Source organism: Alligator sinensis, unplaced genomic scaffold, assembly GCF_000455745.1.
Source record: "Alligator sinensis unplaced genomic scaffold, ASM45574v1 scaffold123_2, whole genome shotgun sequence".
In the NCBI taxonomy this organism is placed as follows: domain Eukaryota; kingdom Metazoa; phylum Chordata; order Crocodylia; family Alligatoridae; genus Alligator; species Alligator sinensis.
The window spans coordinates 3,799,529-3,816,806 of NW_005841917.1; the positions used below are offsets into that span (position 1 = coordinate 3,799,529).

At 40.1% G+C, this 17,278-nt stretch overlaps 1 protein-coding gene across 2 annotated transcripts in view; it reads left to right on the top strand.

Annotated features, from left to right (window-relative positions):
- Positions 1–12,398: 12,398 nt before the first annotated feature.
- Positions 12,399–17,278, top strand: part of ABCB5 (ATP binding cassette subfamily B member 5) — a 55,591-nt gene continuing 50,711 nt past the window's right edge. For both annotated transcript variants that reach the window (XM_025198233.1, XM_014517602.2), the window contains exons 1-4: positions 12,399–12,510; positions 14,603–14,709; positions 16,377–16,464; positions 16,557–16,605. In XM_025198233.1, the coding sequence (XP_025054018.1) occupies positions 14,661–14,709; positions 16,377–16,464; positions 16,557–16,605 (186 nt within the window). In that variant the 5' untranslated portion in view covers positions 12,399–12,510; positions 14,603–14,660. The remainder of the gene's footprint in view (positions 12,511–14,602; positions 14,710–16,376; positions 16,465–16,556; positions 16,606–17,278) is intronic.

Below are 17,278 nucleotides of genomic sequence, written 5' to 3' on the forward strand. Positions count from 1 at the left end.
AAGTACATTATGGAGTGGGAAGAAGCCAACATGCAAACCGTCAATGTGACTACCACCCTGAACTAAAATAAAGCAAACAAAAAAATTGTCTTCATAGTTACTGGTCATTTACCAGAAATCTCTCCCATACTTTTCCCCTAAAAGAATAATAAAAAAATGGCAGCTCTGAATCAGCTAAGGGTCTGGAGTCTTCTCTGTGATGGCCTAGCCTTAAATATTCTTGCATGACTAAACAAGAGCTTAAGGCTGAATAGGTTTTCTCTGGGTCTTCTTTACTTTTCTAGCCAGCAAAGCTGGGACTGGAAAACAGTGGAATCCCTCAAATAGTGGCAACAATGTTGGAAACACTGTTATGGAGCCCACCACATAAGACTTATAACCAGTTGAGTTTAGATACTGTTTATTATAAATAATCAATTTAGTCGCCTAGGTATAGGAAAAGGGGTTTGAGTTAAGGTTAGAAGGAACCAGCTGCCCAAAAGGGCGGACCACGATTAAAGAAAAGAGGGAACCAGTGCGTCAGTGGACTCCCTTGTGAAAGCTTGGTATCATATGTCATTGTACAACACTGCTGTCCTCATGCAATTATATGTGTGCAATTGATTGAGTAGCTCTTGGGCAATAGCATCTTCGTTTAAGAGTTAATAGATGGTCTTTAGTCCCCCGCACCTCCACCCCCCTCCCCCAGCATACTTTTCTCTTTGGAGTATAGCACCATCTCATTATGGCTGCTGAAGAGCCCTTTGAAGAACTCTGAGGCTGCCCCAGCCCTTCACCTTAAATATAATTCCAGTAGACCAGATTCTGCCCCTCTGACCATAACTGCCAAGTGCTAGGTAATAAAATCATGTTGCATGAGGAGCTTTGTGCTGGAAACATCATGGAGTGCCCCCTTGAATTCCTCATAACAGGCACAACACAGGAAAATTCCTGGGCTTTTGAGTGTCATCCTTGGTCCTGCCTGGCAACTGACTCCCCAGCCCAGCCCCTGGCTTGTTTACTTTTCATTCCATCCAGGAAGAGCACACACCAACTGCTGAAGCTTCCTTAGCCTGACGAAGGGTTTTTAAACATGAAAGCTTGCTTAATAACCATTCTCCAACCATTTGGGTTGGTCTAATAAAAGATATCAAATTCACCCAAAGAACCTTGTCTATCCTTGGTCCTATTGCATTTTTGTTCATGTGCTTTGTAAGTTCTCAACACTGGTGCCAGATCATCTCAGAAAGATGAAGATCCCAATTCTTATTGTAATGAAGGAGATAACTACCACAACTTTCCTGGAGAGCTTGTTCCATTGTTCTACAGTTCTTACAGTTGGGAAGTTTCTTTTTGAGTTTTAATTTAAATTTGCTTTGTTGCAGTTTAAACCCATATGATTCTGTTGTTCAGAGATGAGCAAAAAAGAAAAAATAACACTTAAATAGAGTTAACCAAATTTTAAACAAATTTCCAAATATGTTTAATTAATGGTCTGGACAAAGAATTCAACTCCTTTTATTTTTATCTGAACTAGTTCCCCCTCTCTAATTTCAATGATATGTCAATAAAAAAACACAATATGGGGAAAGACCATCAGTAAAATAATTAAGTAACCACATTGCTTAGTATTTATCATTAGGGTTCTGTGTAACTTCCTATTGGTTTCCTGGAAGTGCACAATTTACCTGTTAGTTCCCCAATATTTTGAATTGACCATCACCCCTTGAAACGACATACAGCAACATCTATTTTCCATGTTTTCCCCCCTTCTTTTCAGATGCTAAATGTGTAATGAAATATACAATTTAAAAAGAGCTATGAGTTTTGAAATTATTAGGAACTACTTTTAAAAAGTATTTGGCAACATCTTTGTGAAGTGTTTTTTCATTTAAGGTTTTCAGAAAATTAAAAACCATTTAAAATATTCTAGTTATTGAATGAAACTGTGAATTATGCTGCATACATAATTAGATCTGCTTAAAATATTCAGAGAATGTTATTCAACAAACATTATTTTTAAATATCATTCTCTTTCAAAGCTAAAGAAAATATATCCATCTATAGAAAATGAGCATAAACACATTGAAGCTCACTTGAAAACCATATTCTGAATTAAGGGCTTTTCCCACTGAAATCATTGAATGATTCATTCCATCACAGTTTATGTTCAGAGGCTAGTGGCAGGCCCCAAAAAAAAAACCCCAAACACAGGGGCAGCCTCAAAAAGTACCTCCCAACCCATCCACTACCACAGAAATGTACAACTGCCAAAGATAATATATTTTTTATTTTTATGGCTGTCTAAAATGTTATGCATATTGGATTGATAGAAAAAACAATGGCATTCACTTTATTGTAATGATACTAACTAAAGGGAAATTCAGAGTTAAATCTGACACACTTATTGAAGAATCTGTGTACCTTTGTGCATCCTTACTGCAGAATGTTGCATGGCACAGAACTTTATATAAAGGGTGTATCATCTATACATGCATTTGATCTGGGATCAGATTACTCATGAGTAAACTACTCGCAAATAAACACTCCCAGGCAGGTATCTACACATGCAAGCAAGTGGGAGCAGATTTGCAACAAATGGCAGCAAGTTGATCCTGCTTCCTGGGGCCCTGCAATGGGCTCCTGCCACGACTCCAGGCTCCTCCTAGGTGCTAGCCCAGGGTCTGGCAGGGAGCACCAGGCCAGGGAACACAGCTGTCTCCTGGCCAGGGTAGGGATATTACACCTTGCCCCAGGAGCTGCCTGCTGCCAGGGCATGGACAATGTCCTCTTGCCCCCAGCAGCAAGGAGCTCCTAGCCCTGGCTCCACAATCAGGGCCAGGGGAGTTGGAAAGAGCTGCAGGAGAAGGGCAGGTCCCAGCCCCCTGCCCCAATCCGCTGGTGGGGCAGCTAGCAGCTGGCTTACTGCTAGCTGCCCCACTGACAAATAGGGGCAGGGGACTGGGACCTACCCCACCTCTGCATCTCTTTCCAAGCCTCGTGCCTTGATCGCATGATTGGGGCACAGGGCTGGGACCTGCCCCTGACCAAGACAGTTCCCAGTCCCTGCCCTGCACACTGGGCGGAGACTGAGGAACTATGGTACTGTGCAGTTAAGCACCTCATGTAGACACTCCCAAAATCAACTGCTCTGTAATTTTCAGCACAACGTGGTCAATGTTTATCCATGATGGTGAGGGTTATCTACACAACACAATGCAGTGCAATGCAGAAATATCTGGCCTGTCCCTGAATAAGCTAGCTCAGGTACTGGGAAGAGTGAATCTGCATTAGCACGGCATTTTGTCTGGGTTAATTAGCTTTGCTGTGAAGCTACGTTCAGAGTTGCTCAGTTTCCCTAAGCATTCAGTTTCCGCATTGTAGTATGAAGACATACTGCTCCATCAATGAAATCAACGAAAGTTTTGATTATAATTTTAATGGAAGCTAAATTGAACCACATGCAGTCAAAATCCTTGTCTTAAAAATTATTAACCTAGCAGGAAAGCAAGGGAAATTACATATTTTTATTTGGTTAATAATTGCCTTGTATATGCATGATCACAATAAACAAAAAAAGTGACTTCTTTGAATTCAAATACTCATTTTACAGTGTGCAATGCATAGTATTCACCATATGGACAATCACTACATAGCTTAAGCTGTGTGTTTTCTACTATACATATGTATCTTACTTTTAAAATGTGTGTCAACATTATATCAAAATCTACAGTACAAGGTTCAAGCAAAGTGAAGTGAAGTTTTGTTTTTTTTAATGACAGAATAATACAGTTGTGTGCTGGTTCTTGCTTATAGCAAGAATCAGGGAGGATATTTAGCTCTCAATTATTCTATTTTTATTCTGGAGTTTGGTAGGTGGGCGCATTTTGGTGCCCACAGTAGCTATGTCAGCCAGCATTATTATGATGCCCAGGAATTTATAATTTTCTAAAGATATTAGAGCTGGGCAACATTTTTCAGAAAATAGCAAATTCACCAAAAATGTGATTTCAGTTATCTAGACTACTCATGAATTCTATCAAACTCAGAATAGTTTCAAATGGGAAAAACAGTCAGAGGTAGATTCATGAAAGTGGTGGTAACATCTTATTGCTAAAGGAAGTAGCACTCACCTAGAATGGAGAAGTCCTAGGTTTTGTCCCTTCTTCTGACTGAATGTATATGAATCTATATCTTCCACCTTCTTGGTGACTGCCCTGACCACTGGGGCATTGGGCTGATTGGGGTAGGGTGCTCTCAGTCTCTTCTGTAGAACTGTTTCATTTTGAACAGTTCAACATCCCTGGGGCTGGAGTCCCAGGTATCATACCTTCCCAGTGAGTCACCTAAGAGAATTGTTCTCTATCCAAATAATATTTTATACAAACTGGAAGGATGTGAACCCACCCCAGAATTCCTTTCTAGAAAGGGCAGTCACTTGTCCTGAATCAAGTAAAAAGTAGATTTGGACTTTTGGGGTTACTCACCTCCCTAAATGGGAGACCTAACCAGCATACAACCATAGGATATTCTGAGCCAGTCCTTCCTCAATTCCTCCTGTTGATAGGTTTCAATGCTATATTAATCATTAGAGAGTGACTCTGTAGCCTGGTTGTTAGGCCACTCACCTAAGAGGAAAGCCCAGTGCATACTCTAGTGAATAATTTAGTTATTTTTGAAAAGTGAGTTGTAATAAGAGAAAGTAACAAAACAAAACCCTCCACAACATTGCCAAGAACTTGGCCATTAAAACCCTCACCTGAGTTGAGAGCCTAATTAGCTAATGTTCAGCTCTGGACTGCTGCAGCTAGACTGCCTTTTGGTACCTGAGCTATTTTGGGTTTCTCTGGACTACACAACAATTTGTAGTGTAGACATACCCTGAGATTCATGTTCCTGATGCAGACCCAGCAGAGCAAATCCTGGTTGCAACATCCTGAATGAATTCCCTAATCACTGGGTTATTGGCTTTTCAATGGTGGGCAAGTCTCTCTCTTCTTGGTGTTTTACTTTAGTCTTAGTGTTTTTGCAACTTGGAACAAGAACATTTATGAAAATGTTATCTTAGGATGGGAAAGCTGCTATAAGTCTCATCTTGGAGAATGTAACCAGAATATATATAACCGGTTTAAAACAAAGAAAGGCAAACTCTTTTCAAATTGCCTGAGCTCCTATGAGCTGGATCCATTCTAAGGCATGGGTAATGGTAGCTGTGAGGTCTCTGAATGCTGCATTACAAGACACTACAGTTGAAATGGAGATGTAACAACAAAGGATGTAAGCATTTGGGGCCAGTTTGTGCTGCTACTACTCAAATATACAATAGAAGCTAACCTAGCTGTTGTAGGGTCTGTATTTATTCCCTGCTAAATTCAGTACCACAGATGAGAAACAAGTCCCACTTAGAACTTAATCTGTTATCCACAGATTAATTGCCAGGCCTGATGCTAAATAGGTGCAAGTGGCCAGGGTTAGCTTCATGGTAGTGATTCAGGGCTTAGCAGCAGGCAGTGTAAGAACAGCATCAGGGTAACACAAATCATGATGGTTTTCTTACTGCTATTTTCTAAATGCTTCTCTTATGTGTTCTGTTTGCATCGTAAGTGTATGGGCCAGGTACACACATTACACTTTTACCTGTAAAAGTGATCGGAAACAGAACAGAAGTTCTCCACACACAGACTGGTTTTAAAATGATGGAAAGCAGTCTAAGATTTGCCCCACTCCTCCAAAGGGTGAATGTGTCTTCTGTTCGCACCAATCTAAAATATCTCCCCAGAAAACCACATAACTTAGATAGATTCTGCCTCTGGCTTTTTGAAAGTTTGTACCTAGCCAAATAAGTCATTAAAAGAAAAGAAAATTTTTAAAGAACAGTATTTAAGATTTTATCCTGCTTCTATTTCCTTGTATAAATACCACAGTCAATTCTCACTCACAGCCTTTTTACAATAATTATGTTAATACGGTGTGAAGAACATTATATATGATAAATACAGGAATAAGCCTCACTCATCCTGTCTAAAATTATTTATATGAGTAGACTTTCAAAGTCTATGGGGCTGTTTGCTGAGTAGCTACTAACCAAGCATTGCAAAATTTAGGCTTAATAAATTAAGGAGAGTATTTTGGTAATTAAAAAGGTTGTCAATTTTTTTTTCCACATTTGTATTCACTAATTCATGAAAAGAACTGTTGAGGTATGTTAATATCAAAACTATTTTGTCTTTTCTATTTTGGTTCTAACTAGTGTAACTGTCAAATAGTTACTTTTTAGAAGGTGTCTACTAGGCTAAAAACAGACTACTGATTTCCCCCAAAACAAAGCCTTTTATTTTGGGATTCTACAGACCCACAAGCCCAAAAAGTAAGAGTTAAACTTGCCACTCCCATTTTTAGAGGCTTTGAGGAACGCTGTTTTGTAAATGCAAAGTAACAATATCCTTAGCCACACATGCCAATATTAAACACCTCCTTAAATAGATTAAATATTATCACCTGAAGGTCATTGTTAGACATCCTTACCAGAAAAAGAAATCCATTTTCATTGTTGTCAGTTATATTGAGATGGAAGTTTGAATAACTGACATAATCATGAGAGTCAAGATGCACTCAGGACAAATTAAACATGCTTGGATTTTACACTCTGATCCCTCTGGATTAAGGGGACTTAATTCTTAATAGAGAAAATCTCAAGCAAGCAATAATTATCCCACACTTGTTGGCTTCATAAATAGGTTGTGTTTCTTAAATGTTTTGGTGAATAAATGTATTATTTGTAATGCACCAACCAGGTGAGAGGAGGTAATTTATGAAAACAAAAAGAATGGCTCTTGCCCTAAAGACTTTATAAAGACACTGAGGAAAACAAGCATTTAAAGAAGAACAATTACTATTTATCAACTCCCTCCAATGAAATATGTGGCAGGCTACACAAAGACCTGAAATTTACCGTTTTCTCTGCCCTGTGCAAAGATATTCATACATGGTGGATAAATAATACAAAAACAGACTACAGGATTTGGCCACTTTCTCATCTGTAGCAAAGACCTCAAGTATTCTCTTTACTTTTCACTGTGCAGTCAAACTTCTGATCATCTATACCCAGCTAACTTGGTGTGGCAAAAGTGTCACCTCTGCTGGGTGTCCCAGGAGGTCAACACCCTTGGAGAGTTGACTCTACAGTGCTTACATACCACAGTGTCTTATCCACTCCTGAGTTATGGCATGGGAGGACAATTTTATAATCTGATGAGTGTTCAAAAGGACACTCATCAGATTATAAATTGTGGTAATGGAAGCTGCAGAAGAGATGTTTTACATAAATTCACTTAAGTCACCCAACCATAGCACTGCCTTCTTCCCCACCACTGACTTTACAAATGCTGCTTTCTACTGCCACAACCTTCTCCCTCTCCCCTGTGCCAAGATCTGACACACCCTAGTGGAATTTGAATAGTTGTCTTCAGTAAACATATAAGATGTATTATCCCATCATATAAAGCGGTGCACTCACTCATTACTCCTGTCACCCACACTGTACATAAGGCACCTCCTACTCCCTTTCCTCTCCTATACTTTTATGGTGGCAGATGAACTAGGTTGACTTATCAATAGGACTTGCCTATTTTAGGTGAGAGGTTACTGACTTCATAACTTGACTAGTTTCTTTGCCCATAGCAATTTAAACATCCTTGAAAACCTCCCAGATTGTAATTAGAGTGCTTTCCTTCCAGACATATAAACCTCTCAGGTGGTAATTAGACTGTTTTCCTTCCTTAAGTCAACATGAAAACAATATTCTGATATGTGCATAGTATATGCTGTTACCCCTTTTGACTCAGGCATGTCCATGCAGGTTGTTCCAGATAGAGGGAGGGACTAGTGATGGAGTCATTTACAAGAATGAATAAAGTTCTGCTTTCCAAAACTCAGAAGAATTGAACAAGCTATGGCTCTCTTCCTCAGAACCCCCAAGACTTCTCTTTTTTTTCCCCTCAGAGACATGTGCCATGCTAGTCAGGTGCTGCTGAAGCTGTCTTCTCTTCCCATTTCTGTATCTTCCTTCTGCATCTCCATTTTCACACACATGTAGTTACATAAACAGGTTACCACAAAGTTATAGACTTACAAATTAGGTTTATATGGACAGTATATTAGCTATGTTGTGACAACTGCCCAGGTGTGTGATTTTACCCAGTCAGTGGTAAATTAGAGTTACTTTATCAAATTTTCATGTACAATCTGCCTGCCTCCCATTTACCAAAGGGCAAAAGCATGCACATGGGCAGTTGCTGTGCTATAATCTACTGTAAATTTCCACACTGGCTTATGTCAGATAACTTTTTTGCATAGCTGTATACACAGACACATGCACATTCTTACCCAAAACAAAACCCACACAACCCACTGGTACAAATTTGCATGCAACCTCACATTTGTCTTTTACCTTGAGTGGTATATTTGCCTGTGTTTTGGTGTGGAGACTGCTATTATTTCAGCTACCTGCTTCCTATACAGGAGCTTAATGACTACTTACAACTTGTGAGTGTGGCAGCTCCACCCAACAGTTTCAGCTTGGTTTAACCCAATCTACAAAAACATGTATTTACTACCCAGCTTCAGGAAATAAAGCTCAAAGAATGCAAAGTGTTGTGATCTCTCTAAAATCCCAGTTCTAAACAAGAGCGCATATTCCAATGTTACTAGGAACTACTGAAAATTTCAGTGATACAAATCCCCATCAAGTAAAGAAAAAGTTAATGGATAAGTACATCTTTCTATGTACAGAGTCCAAGTGACTAAGGTGATAAGTAACTACAACAGGGGTAGAGATAAAGGAGGCAAAATCTTATCCAGGAACTGATGCATCACTCCACAGCAGCTCCATTGCTGAAGTTTAGCCAGTGTCATGACCCAGAGGCACTCAGTACAGCTGTTTATTAAACACAGACTGGAGGAGTGAGCCGGGAAAAAAAAAGAATGTAATTTTTGCCTTCCAGGTTTGAACAGTAACTTAAAAGCAAGCAGAATTATTATACTACAGTGTTCATTTTTTATAAAAATTGGTAAAAATATAATACATGGTATATAAACAACTATCAAAGAAAAATGGAAGCCCCGTATACATATCTAAGTGGCCAACATTATGTTTTAATTAGCATTTTCAATGAAAAATGTGGATGATGATAAGATCTTTCAGGCAAGGACTGTTTTTATTATAGGTGCCTTGCATGATGTATTTTTATGACAATACAATGAATATTGTTTTTTGTATAGATATCACAATAATGTTTTAAAGTAATGGAAGGTGCATATTAGAGTTGGAGAATGTTAGATTTGGGGGAATGATATGTTAAGTCTGACTGCAGTTGCACTACACAGTAGGATCCTACACAGTAGGATTTTTGTGAGGTAATGGTTATGTGCCAATTACAGCTGAATTTAAAAGGTAGAAACGTTACTACCTGTCAGGTTGTGGTAATACAGCGGGGCAAATTCTGCTCTGAATTCTTTAGCCCTTGCCAGGGGCTTGCTTGGGTGGAATTGAGAGCAGAATCTATCCCTAAACTCTAACTCTACAGCAGATGTTGGAGCAACCAAGTCTGGGTGCTACTGTGAGAGGCATCTGCAAAACATTACATCTTCCTGGTGCTTTTCTATTATAGCAGGAAGCATCAAACCAAACATTAAACTAAAAATGGTATCTATTACTTTATCATTTCTTTATTCAGCTACATTAAACTCTGAATTGCCACGTGTTCAAAGACTCTTCAGGAGAAATAAAGCATAGCTTATCCTTTATAAAGTTTACATTACAAATCTCATAAATATTTCCTTTGCACAGGTACCATCCTCCTGTTTAGCAGCTGTGGTTCATGGTAAGTAACTTACCTTGATTGGTGGTACATGCATTGTATTTATTTGGTGCTTTCTGTCACTTGCCATGTTGCGGAAAGTCAAATTCATTCAGATATGGGTGAAAATGAAGTAATGAAGGGTGGCTTTCAAGTTATTTGAAAGGGTGTTTTGTTGTTTTGGGCCTTTTCTTAACTAAACAATCATTACATGGTGGTGGGGGAGGGTGTCTCTCTTTCAAATCACATGCTTTCTTTAAGGACTGAACGTCCACAGTGTTCCACAGTAATGGCCCAAAGCACTGCTGTGTGACACTGTTGTAGAGTGTTTTGCATCACTACCATAGCTTTTTTTTTATTAGCTTGTGCCATTTCTGCTTGTCATATATCTGTTTCAGTTTATAACTAATCAGTTCTGTGAAAATTTTACATACTACCGGTCATCTTTCACTATAAAGGAACTAAAAATAATTTAGTTTGCTACAGCAGTGTCTACCCTTCTAATAGGCAATGAATTAAGCCTTCCAGAAAGTTAGGCTGGGATATGGTTAATGGGTTTCTGTTTGACATTTTCTCCTGTTGAATAAGTTTTTCCTGTTTTATAAGTTATTGTTTTCTTCTATTGTAGGCCATCCTGAGCCTATTGGGAAGGGTGGAATATAAATGAAATAAAAAATAAATAAAATCTAATTCCTCCTATCATTCTTCTTTTGCTTCTCTGTTTGTTCGAAGAAGTTCTTTAGCACGTAGGGAGTCAGGTAGCCCTTCCAAAAGTACAAAATTAAAGATAAAGAAGAGAAGAAAACAGGAGATTCTTTACACACTTTTATGCATCTTGCTTGAGTACATTGTAATTTTCCCCATTTTCTCCCATTGCCTAGCTTTTTATCTACTGTATATCATTGATGCAGGGTGTGCTTCTTAGAAGTAATATTTACATACAGCAGCTAACACTATGTGGGGGCCTTGATTAGGGGTCACTCAGAGCAGCTCTCTATAAATATTCAAAAATGCTGAGTGCACAGCTGATGTAATCTTTTTATGTAATCTTTTTTATGGTATATCTAGCTTTTGCAAACTATATCTAACTGAATACTTAAGGCAACTTAGTGATGCTGGGAGGGGTGTGGCATGTGTGTGTTAAGAGATGCTTGCAGAGCACAGCGTGTGGGATGCGGAGGATTCCTGGAATGCCTCCCTAACACCAGCAGGATAATGTCTCCCTGACACTAGTAAGATAGCAAGAAGTTCAGAAAAAGGTCTCATTATAATGCTAAAAATCACACCCCTGGGCAGGGCAAAAGTATGTTAATGGAACATATATGTATGTAAATGAAATACATGGCTAAAACATAGGTATAGAGACATGCTCAGTAGAGAACGTCTTATGTCAGTGGCTTGTAACCAATCACTGAGCGATACACTTGTAAACATATGTATAAAAGGTACCCAAAGGTAGAAACCGGTGGTGCTTGCTTTGCAAACGATTGCCAAGCACCCCTCTCTGCGCAGACTGGAAACAATAAAGATTAAGTTGGATCCTCCACCCCTGTGTGTTCATTGGCAATAGCGCACCGGGCACGAACTCACACTGTCCGTTGGGGACAACACAGCCAGTTATTTTGAGTTACTGTTGTGGGTACTTAAGAACCCTGAAATTCAGTCCATAAGTGGTATTTTTCCCCTTCTATTTAGATCCTTGTCCTGCGCTCAGCACTGTGATATAAATCCATGTCTCAAAGACACTTTCTAACTGTTAACCCCTTCCTTGGGTAATTAAGTGGGAAGTTCCCAAAGCTCGTAATTCACCATTTGAAATAATGGATAAAAACTAAAGAACTGTGGATATGTATTACTGGAACTCTCAGACTCGCAGAAATTGAGGGAGGTTTGTTTTTTGCTCAGCCTGGAATAACCATTTCTGTCACACCCAATACATTTAAAAAGAAAAAGAAAAAATATAGCATTTCAGGGCAGACAAAAATGTTTCAGGTTTTGTTCTGCTTTATTTTTCATTTTTCTTCATTTTTGGAAAGGGGCTGCTTGTTGATTATTTGTTCTTGGACAAATGTAGCCCAGTGCAATCTTGATGTCAGTCTGAAATGAAAAATTAAGGTAGTGTGCCTAACAAATGCTGTCACTTCCCAATGGTAGCCCCTTCTTTTTGGGGTTGAAACCTCATTAAATTTGACCCTACTTCGCAGATCAGTTGGGCTGCCCTGAAACAGCATTTTTTTAAAATTTATTTTATTTTCAGTGAATACCTCTGAAGTTATACCTCTGAAAACTTTTACCCCCTCCATATTGATAGAGCAAGCTCCCTTCAGGACTCTGCACTTCTCATGGCTTTTCCCCGCTAAATCCTTGCACTTTTTTTTTAGAGGTCATGGGAGGCAGTTAAGTTGGAAGGAGCCTTCCCTGGACCTGAGTCCCAGGCCACCGCACAAGGGCATCTCGGTGGGAATTAGTTTGGGGATACGAGGCTGGGGGAGCTCTACCTTGAAACCGGATCCCTGCAACCTGGGGAGGGGAGGGGAGGGGACAGGTTGGCAGCAGCTGGGCGTCAGGAGGCAGCTTGCTGCTTAAATACCCAGGGGCAGCGCGGAGGAGAGGAGCTGCGGGCACCCGCTGGGAGGAGGGCAGGGGATGAGCGCGGCTCCACCGCACCTCGCGTGTAAGTACCGCCGGGGGGTCTTGCCCTGGCCCGAGGCGGGCAGGCTGGGCAGAGCCCGCAGCGCCTCAGCCCGCCCAGGGGCGACCCCGCTCCGCTCCCGCGGGGGCCGGGGCTTGCTGAGGGACGGGCGCGTTGCCGCGCTGCTGCAAGCCGGGGGAGGCGGGAGGCTGCTGCTGCTCCTCCCGCCCTGCAGCCGGGAGTTGTCCCTGCAGTGCCCCTGCTTTCCCCCGGGCATCCGGGGGGGCGGCTAGCTCCCCCCCCCCAACCCGGGACCGCTCTCGACCCTGAATGAGGGCTCCCCGCGCCGAGACGGGGCACGGAGGGGCCCGCGCTGGAGAGCACTCAAGGGGCAGAGCTCCTACCTGGGCTGCTGCCTCTTGTTCAGTCTGCAGGGATGCTCTGAGGACCCTTGTCTCTGCGCTGCTTGCTGCGGTTGGGTTTTGGGGGATGCTGAATTGCCCTTGTGCTTCTACCTGTGGGGATCTTGACCCTGAGGGGGTCCCCACTACTCCCTTTTCCACCCCATGGCAAGGAGGAAGCAGGTGGCCTGCGAAACAGCTGTGAAAATCAAGGGAATAAATAGTGTCCTCTGCCAAAGGCAAATGTGCACTCTGTTTGAAAGTTACTTTGGTCCTGCCTGCCCATCCCAGTTCTTCCAGCCTTTCCTTGTAGGTTGTTGCCTGGGCTTGCCAGTGATTATTTCATGTGTCCTTGCATATCTTACAGGTGCTTCCATAAACGTTTAACAGCTTGTGTGCTGTTGGCTGTAACACCAAGTTAAAAGCTGAAATAATCACTGGCAAACCCAGCCAACAACCTACAAGGAAAGGCTGGAAGAACTAGGACAGGCAGGCAGGATCTAAGTAATGTTCAAACAGAGTGCGCATTTGCCCTTTGGTGGTGTGGGGCAAATCTTACACCAAGTTCTGCTATTTTTAAACCAGTCTGTGTGTGCTGAACTTCTGGTCTCTTATGGGCATAGGCTAGTTTTGTGTGCTGAACTTCTGTCCCGGTACAGGTATAGACAGTTTCTGATCACTTACACCCAAAAAAGTGTAATGTCTGTACTTTGCCATTCTTGTTAGTAGTGTTATGATTCAAGATGAGAAGACTGAGCGGGGGGGGGATTTGACAACAGTCTTCAAATAGCTGAAGGAAGGTTATGGTGATGGGCTATTCTCTGTGGCTACCAGGGACAGGACATGGAGTAATGGCATTAAACTGCAGCAAGAAGATTCAGGTTGCTTATTAGGAAGAGCTTTCTTACTATGGGGATGGTTAATAGACAACCTAGATAAGCCATGAAATATCCACCCTTGGAAGTTTTTAAGAACAGGTTAGACAAACACTGGCCTAGGATGGTTTAGACAGGGATGCTCCTGCCTTGAGCATAGGGCTGGAGTAGTTGACCTCCTGAGGTCTCTTCCAGCCCAACTTATGTGATTCTATGGCTAGAAATTGATTCAAAGAAAGTGGGGAAAAATGAGAATTTTTAATGAACCTCCTTTTGATTACGAGTGTGTCATGTTGGTGTTGTTTAATTTTTATTTTAACCTGCTCCAAGAGCTGCTGGATGCAGATTCAAGCTTTTTTTTTTTTTTTTAAACAAATGCACACAATATATTGAGCAAAAACCATGCAGGGTAGAATGTTATCATCTACTGTCTTTTGCCATTCTTGTTAAACAACTCTCCATCAGATTCAAAAAGATTGAATATCGTGCACCTTTACTATTCATGGTGATAATCACCGTCATGGGATGAATTAAAGAGATGCTTTATTCAAATACAATATGGGGTAACTGATTGAAATTGGACAGGCTGTTTCATACAGCTCAGATGAAGTCTTCCAACCTCACCTTGAAATCTAGGAAACCTGTTAGCTGAGTAGGACAGCACTTTTGGGGTATTAAAAAAATGTATATCTTTGGTAAAACTAGTGTGTGTGGTATGTAAAGATAAATATTTTTGCTCAGTAGGAGACGTATAGAAAGGAAACAAATAGTGAATAAAGAAACAGTACCCATACTTTAACATGAACTCTTTAAATGACTTTTTTCTAAAAGTTGTTTTGTTTTCTTTTTTGTATGGAGGTTTCACCCAGAGTGATTCAGTTCCATATCTGGACCATCTGTACAACAACATAATAAAATGAAGGACAATTTTATAAATCAAACAAGAAAGGAACTACCTGATTCTGGTAAGTTTCTTTTTTTGGTTGTTTGGTTTTAATGCTAGGTTAAAAATAGTTCCACAAGCCAAAAGTCACAAGGGCATTATAAGACTTCCTCAACTTGCACTGAACACACATGGTCTATATTTTATTGAAACATTAGCTGGGACATCGTATCTCTGGTGTTCACTCTACCAGCTTAGTAAATGCTTAGTGAGTTTCAAAATAATTAAGATCTCCCTCTGGGAAACTTTTATGCACTTGAGTAGCTGAGTTCAAATGTGGCCACTCACGGGGTAGAGTTATTTATGCAGAATGAGGCCTGAGAAAGCAAATGTTCTGTTATACAAGTCAAATGAATCTAGAGACATTTTATTGCATTTGAATGGTTATATAAGCCAACAAAACACAATAGTTTCCTTTTAAGACTGTTTTTCCCATACAAAATTGTTATGAAAACCAATGGTGGAAAACAATGGGGGAAAATATACTGATAGTGACAGAATAGGTATTGCAGAGGTAGATTAGACAGTGATGTAATCATCCCTTATCATGTAGTTCACAATCAGTTAACTATTTCCCTGTGATCTCCTCACTGGCTTATTTTATTTTTTGTTGGGGGAGGTTCCATTCTTGTTCTTTTTCCCCTTAAAGTTTGATTTCAAGCTCTGTTGGTTAATGGTCCTCCTTTTTGTTTTGCATAGAACCTAGCACAATGGAACCAGGCCTTGTAGGCACTATTGCAACAACAACAAAAAAAATACTAAGTATGCCTCCAAAGACTTAAGCAAATTCTTAATTTTACATACTAGGCATATCTACATGTGCATTAGTGCACTCTTCCTAATATGCATTCATTTAGTACCTCATATTGGATGTACTAAATTAATGCGTATTAGGCTGCCCTAATATGCAGTAGTGTATGTGAATACTTTTTAGGTGACGCTTAATGTACAATAGCCTATTTTACTGCACTTTAGCATGATTTTTTACTTGCTACTTTAATGCACAGTAAACTAGGCTACTGTGGACTAAAGCACATGTGTACACATACCCCTGTAAGCAGTTCCATGGATTTCAGTGGAACCACCCTTTTTCTGTATGTTAAATGTGTGCAAATCTTTGCAGGGCCCAATTTTTTTTTATTATGACTATCTTATTTTTTAAAGCTGTTATTAACTTTTCCTAGAATTTAACCTTTGGGCTGAAAATGAAATTTGTTCTCAGCGCAGAAGTGATTGGAGTATGCAGGAAGTTTTTAAGAGAGTTCATTGAGCTGTTTCGAAAAAGTGAAAAAAATTGAGGGCATAAGCACATGAGCAAACTACCACAAAGTGAAGGAAAATGCAGTATTACTACACCTCAACTATTGCATGATAACTGCCCATGTACATGCTCTTTCATTGGGAGCTAATCTAGTTATTGATTCTAATCTACTTATTTCATTGGGAGCTAATCTATGATTGTCTTACATTTGCCATGGAGTAAGAACATGTACAGAGGCAGCTACTGTGGACTAGCAGATGCATGAGGAAGATACTGTGGGGCAGCAGCTCTGCTTTCTTTGCTTCATGGTACCTTGTTCATGTGCCCATTTTTTAAACTCTTAAATAGTTCAGAGACAGAAATGGGGTGAACCATAGGAAACTGACTCAAAAGTCTTAATATTCAAGCAAAATGTTCTTCCTCCACAGAATCTGCATGTAATGGATATAACAATCCCGCTTTCCAGTATGAAGAAAAACCTGAACAAAATGACCATTTAAAGACGACTAAAAAAAAGTAGGGGGTTCTTTGACCTTCAATAAAGTGTTTGATGTCTTCTGCTCTGCCTGAAACAGCCTCAATAAACATTTTTCTTTTAATCTTTCTAGAGAGAAAAATGAGAAGGCAAAAAAGAAGATGGTTGGTATTTTGGAGCTGGTTAGTGTACAGTTTGTTGGTTTGATTTACATTTTTCATTATTCCATTTCCAGTGATCTGAATCAACTAATCGAATCGCTGTCCCTGATTCAGGCCAAATCTGAATCAAATAGGACCCATTTCGCACAGCCCTATTAGGTGACCTCTGGCAGTCCCTTCCAGCCATACTTCTCAATAATTCTGTGATTCTAGATAACTACTGCTGAAATAATGTAGTGAGTCAATCCCCTTTGAAACTAGATTAATATAAACCAGCAGTTCCCAAACTGGGGTGCAACATCATCAGATGGGGTTGTGAGGATGGGGGTCTGTGGGTTAGGAGTGAGGGGTCATGCTGAGGAACTGGGGTCATTCTGAGGAAACATCTGGGAAGCACAGATCTAAATAGTAAAAAAAAAAAAAAAAGCATTCTTATTCTAGAATAAGAATGTCTCCACAAAGAGTTATTGAGCCAAATTTAAATTCACTGTATTTTCATCTTGAGTAACATTCAAATCTAGACGAACCTTAAACATGTAAATGCTGCATGCTAGTTCTGATAGGTGATAGCAATCCTGGTTGATAACCTGTTCTTGTTTACATTTTGCATGTATTATCTCAGTCAATATATGATTTAGTGCAGTGCAATGTGTAATGATTAGGTGTCATCACTGTGAAAAAATGTATGGTACAT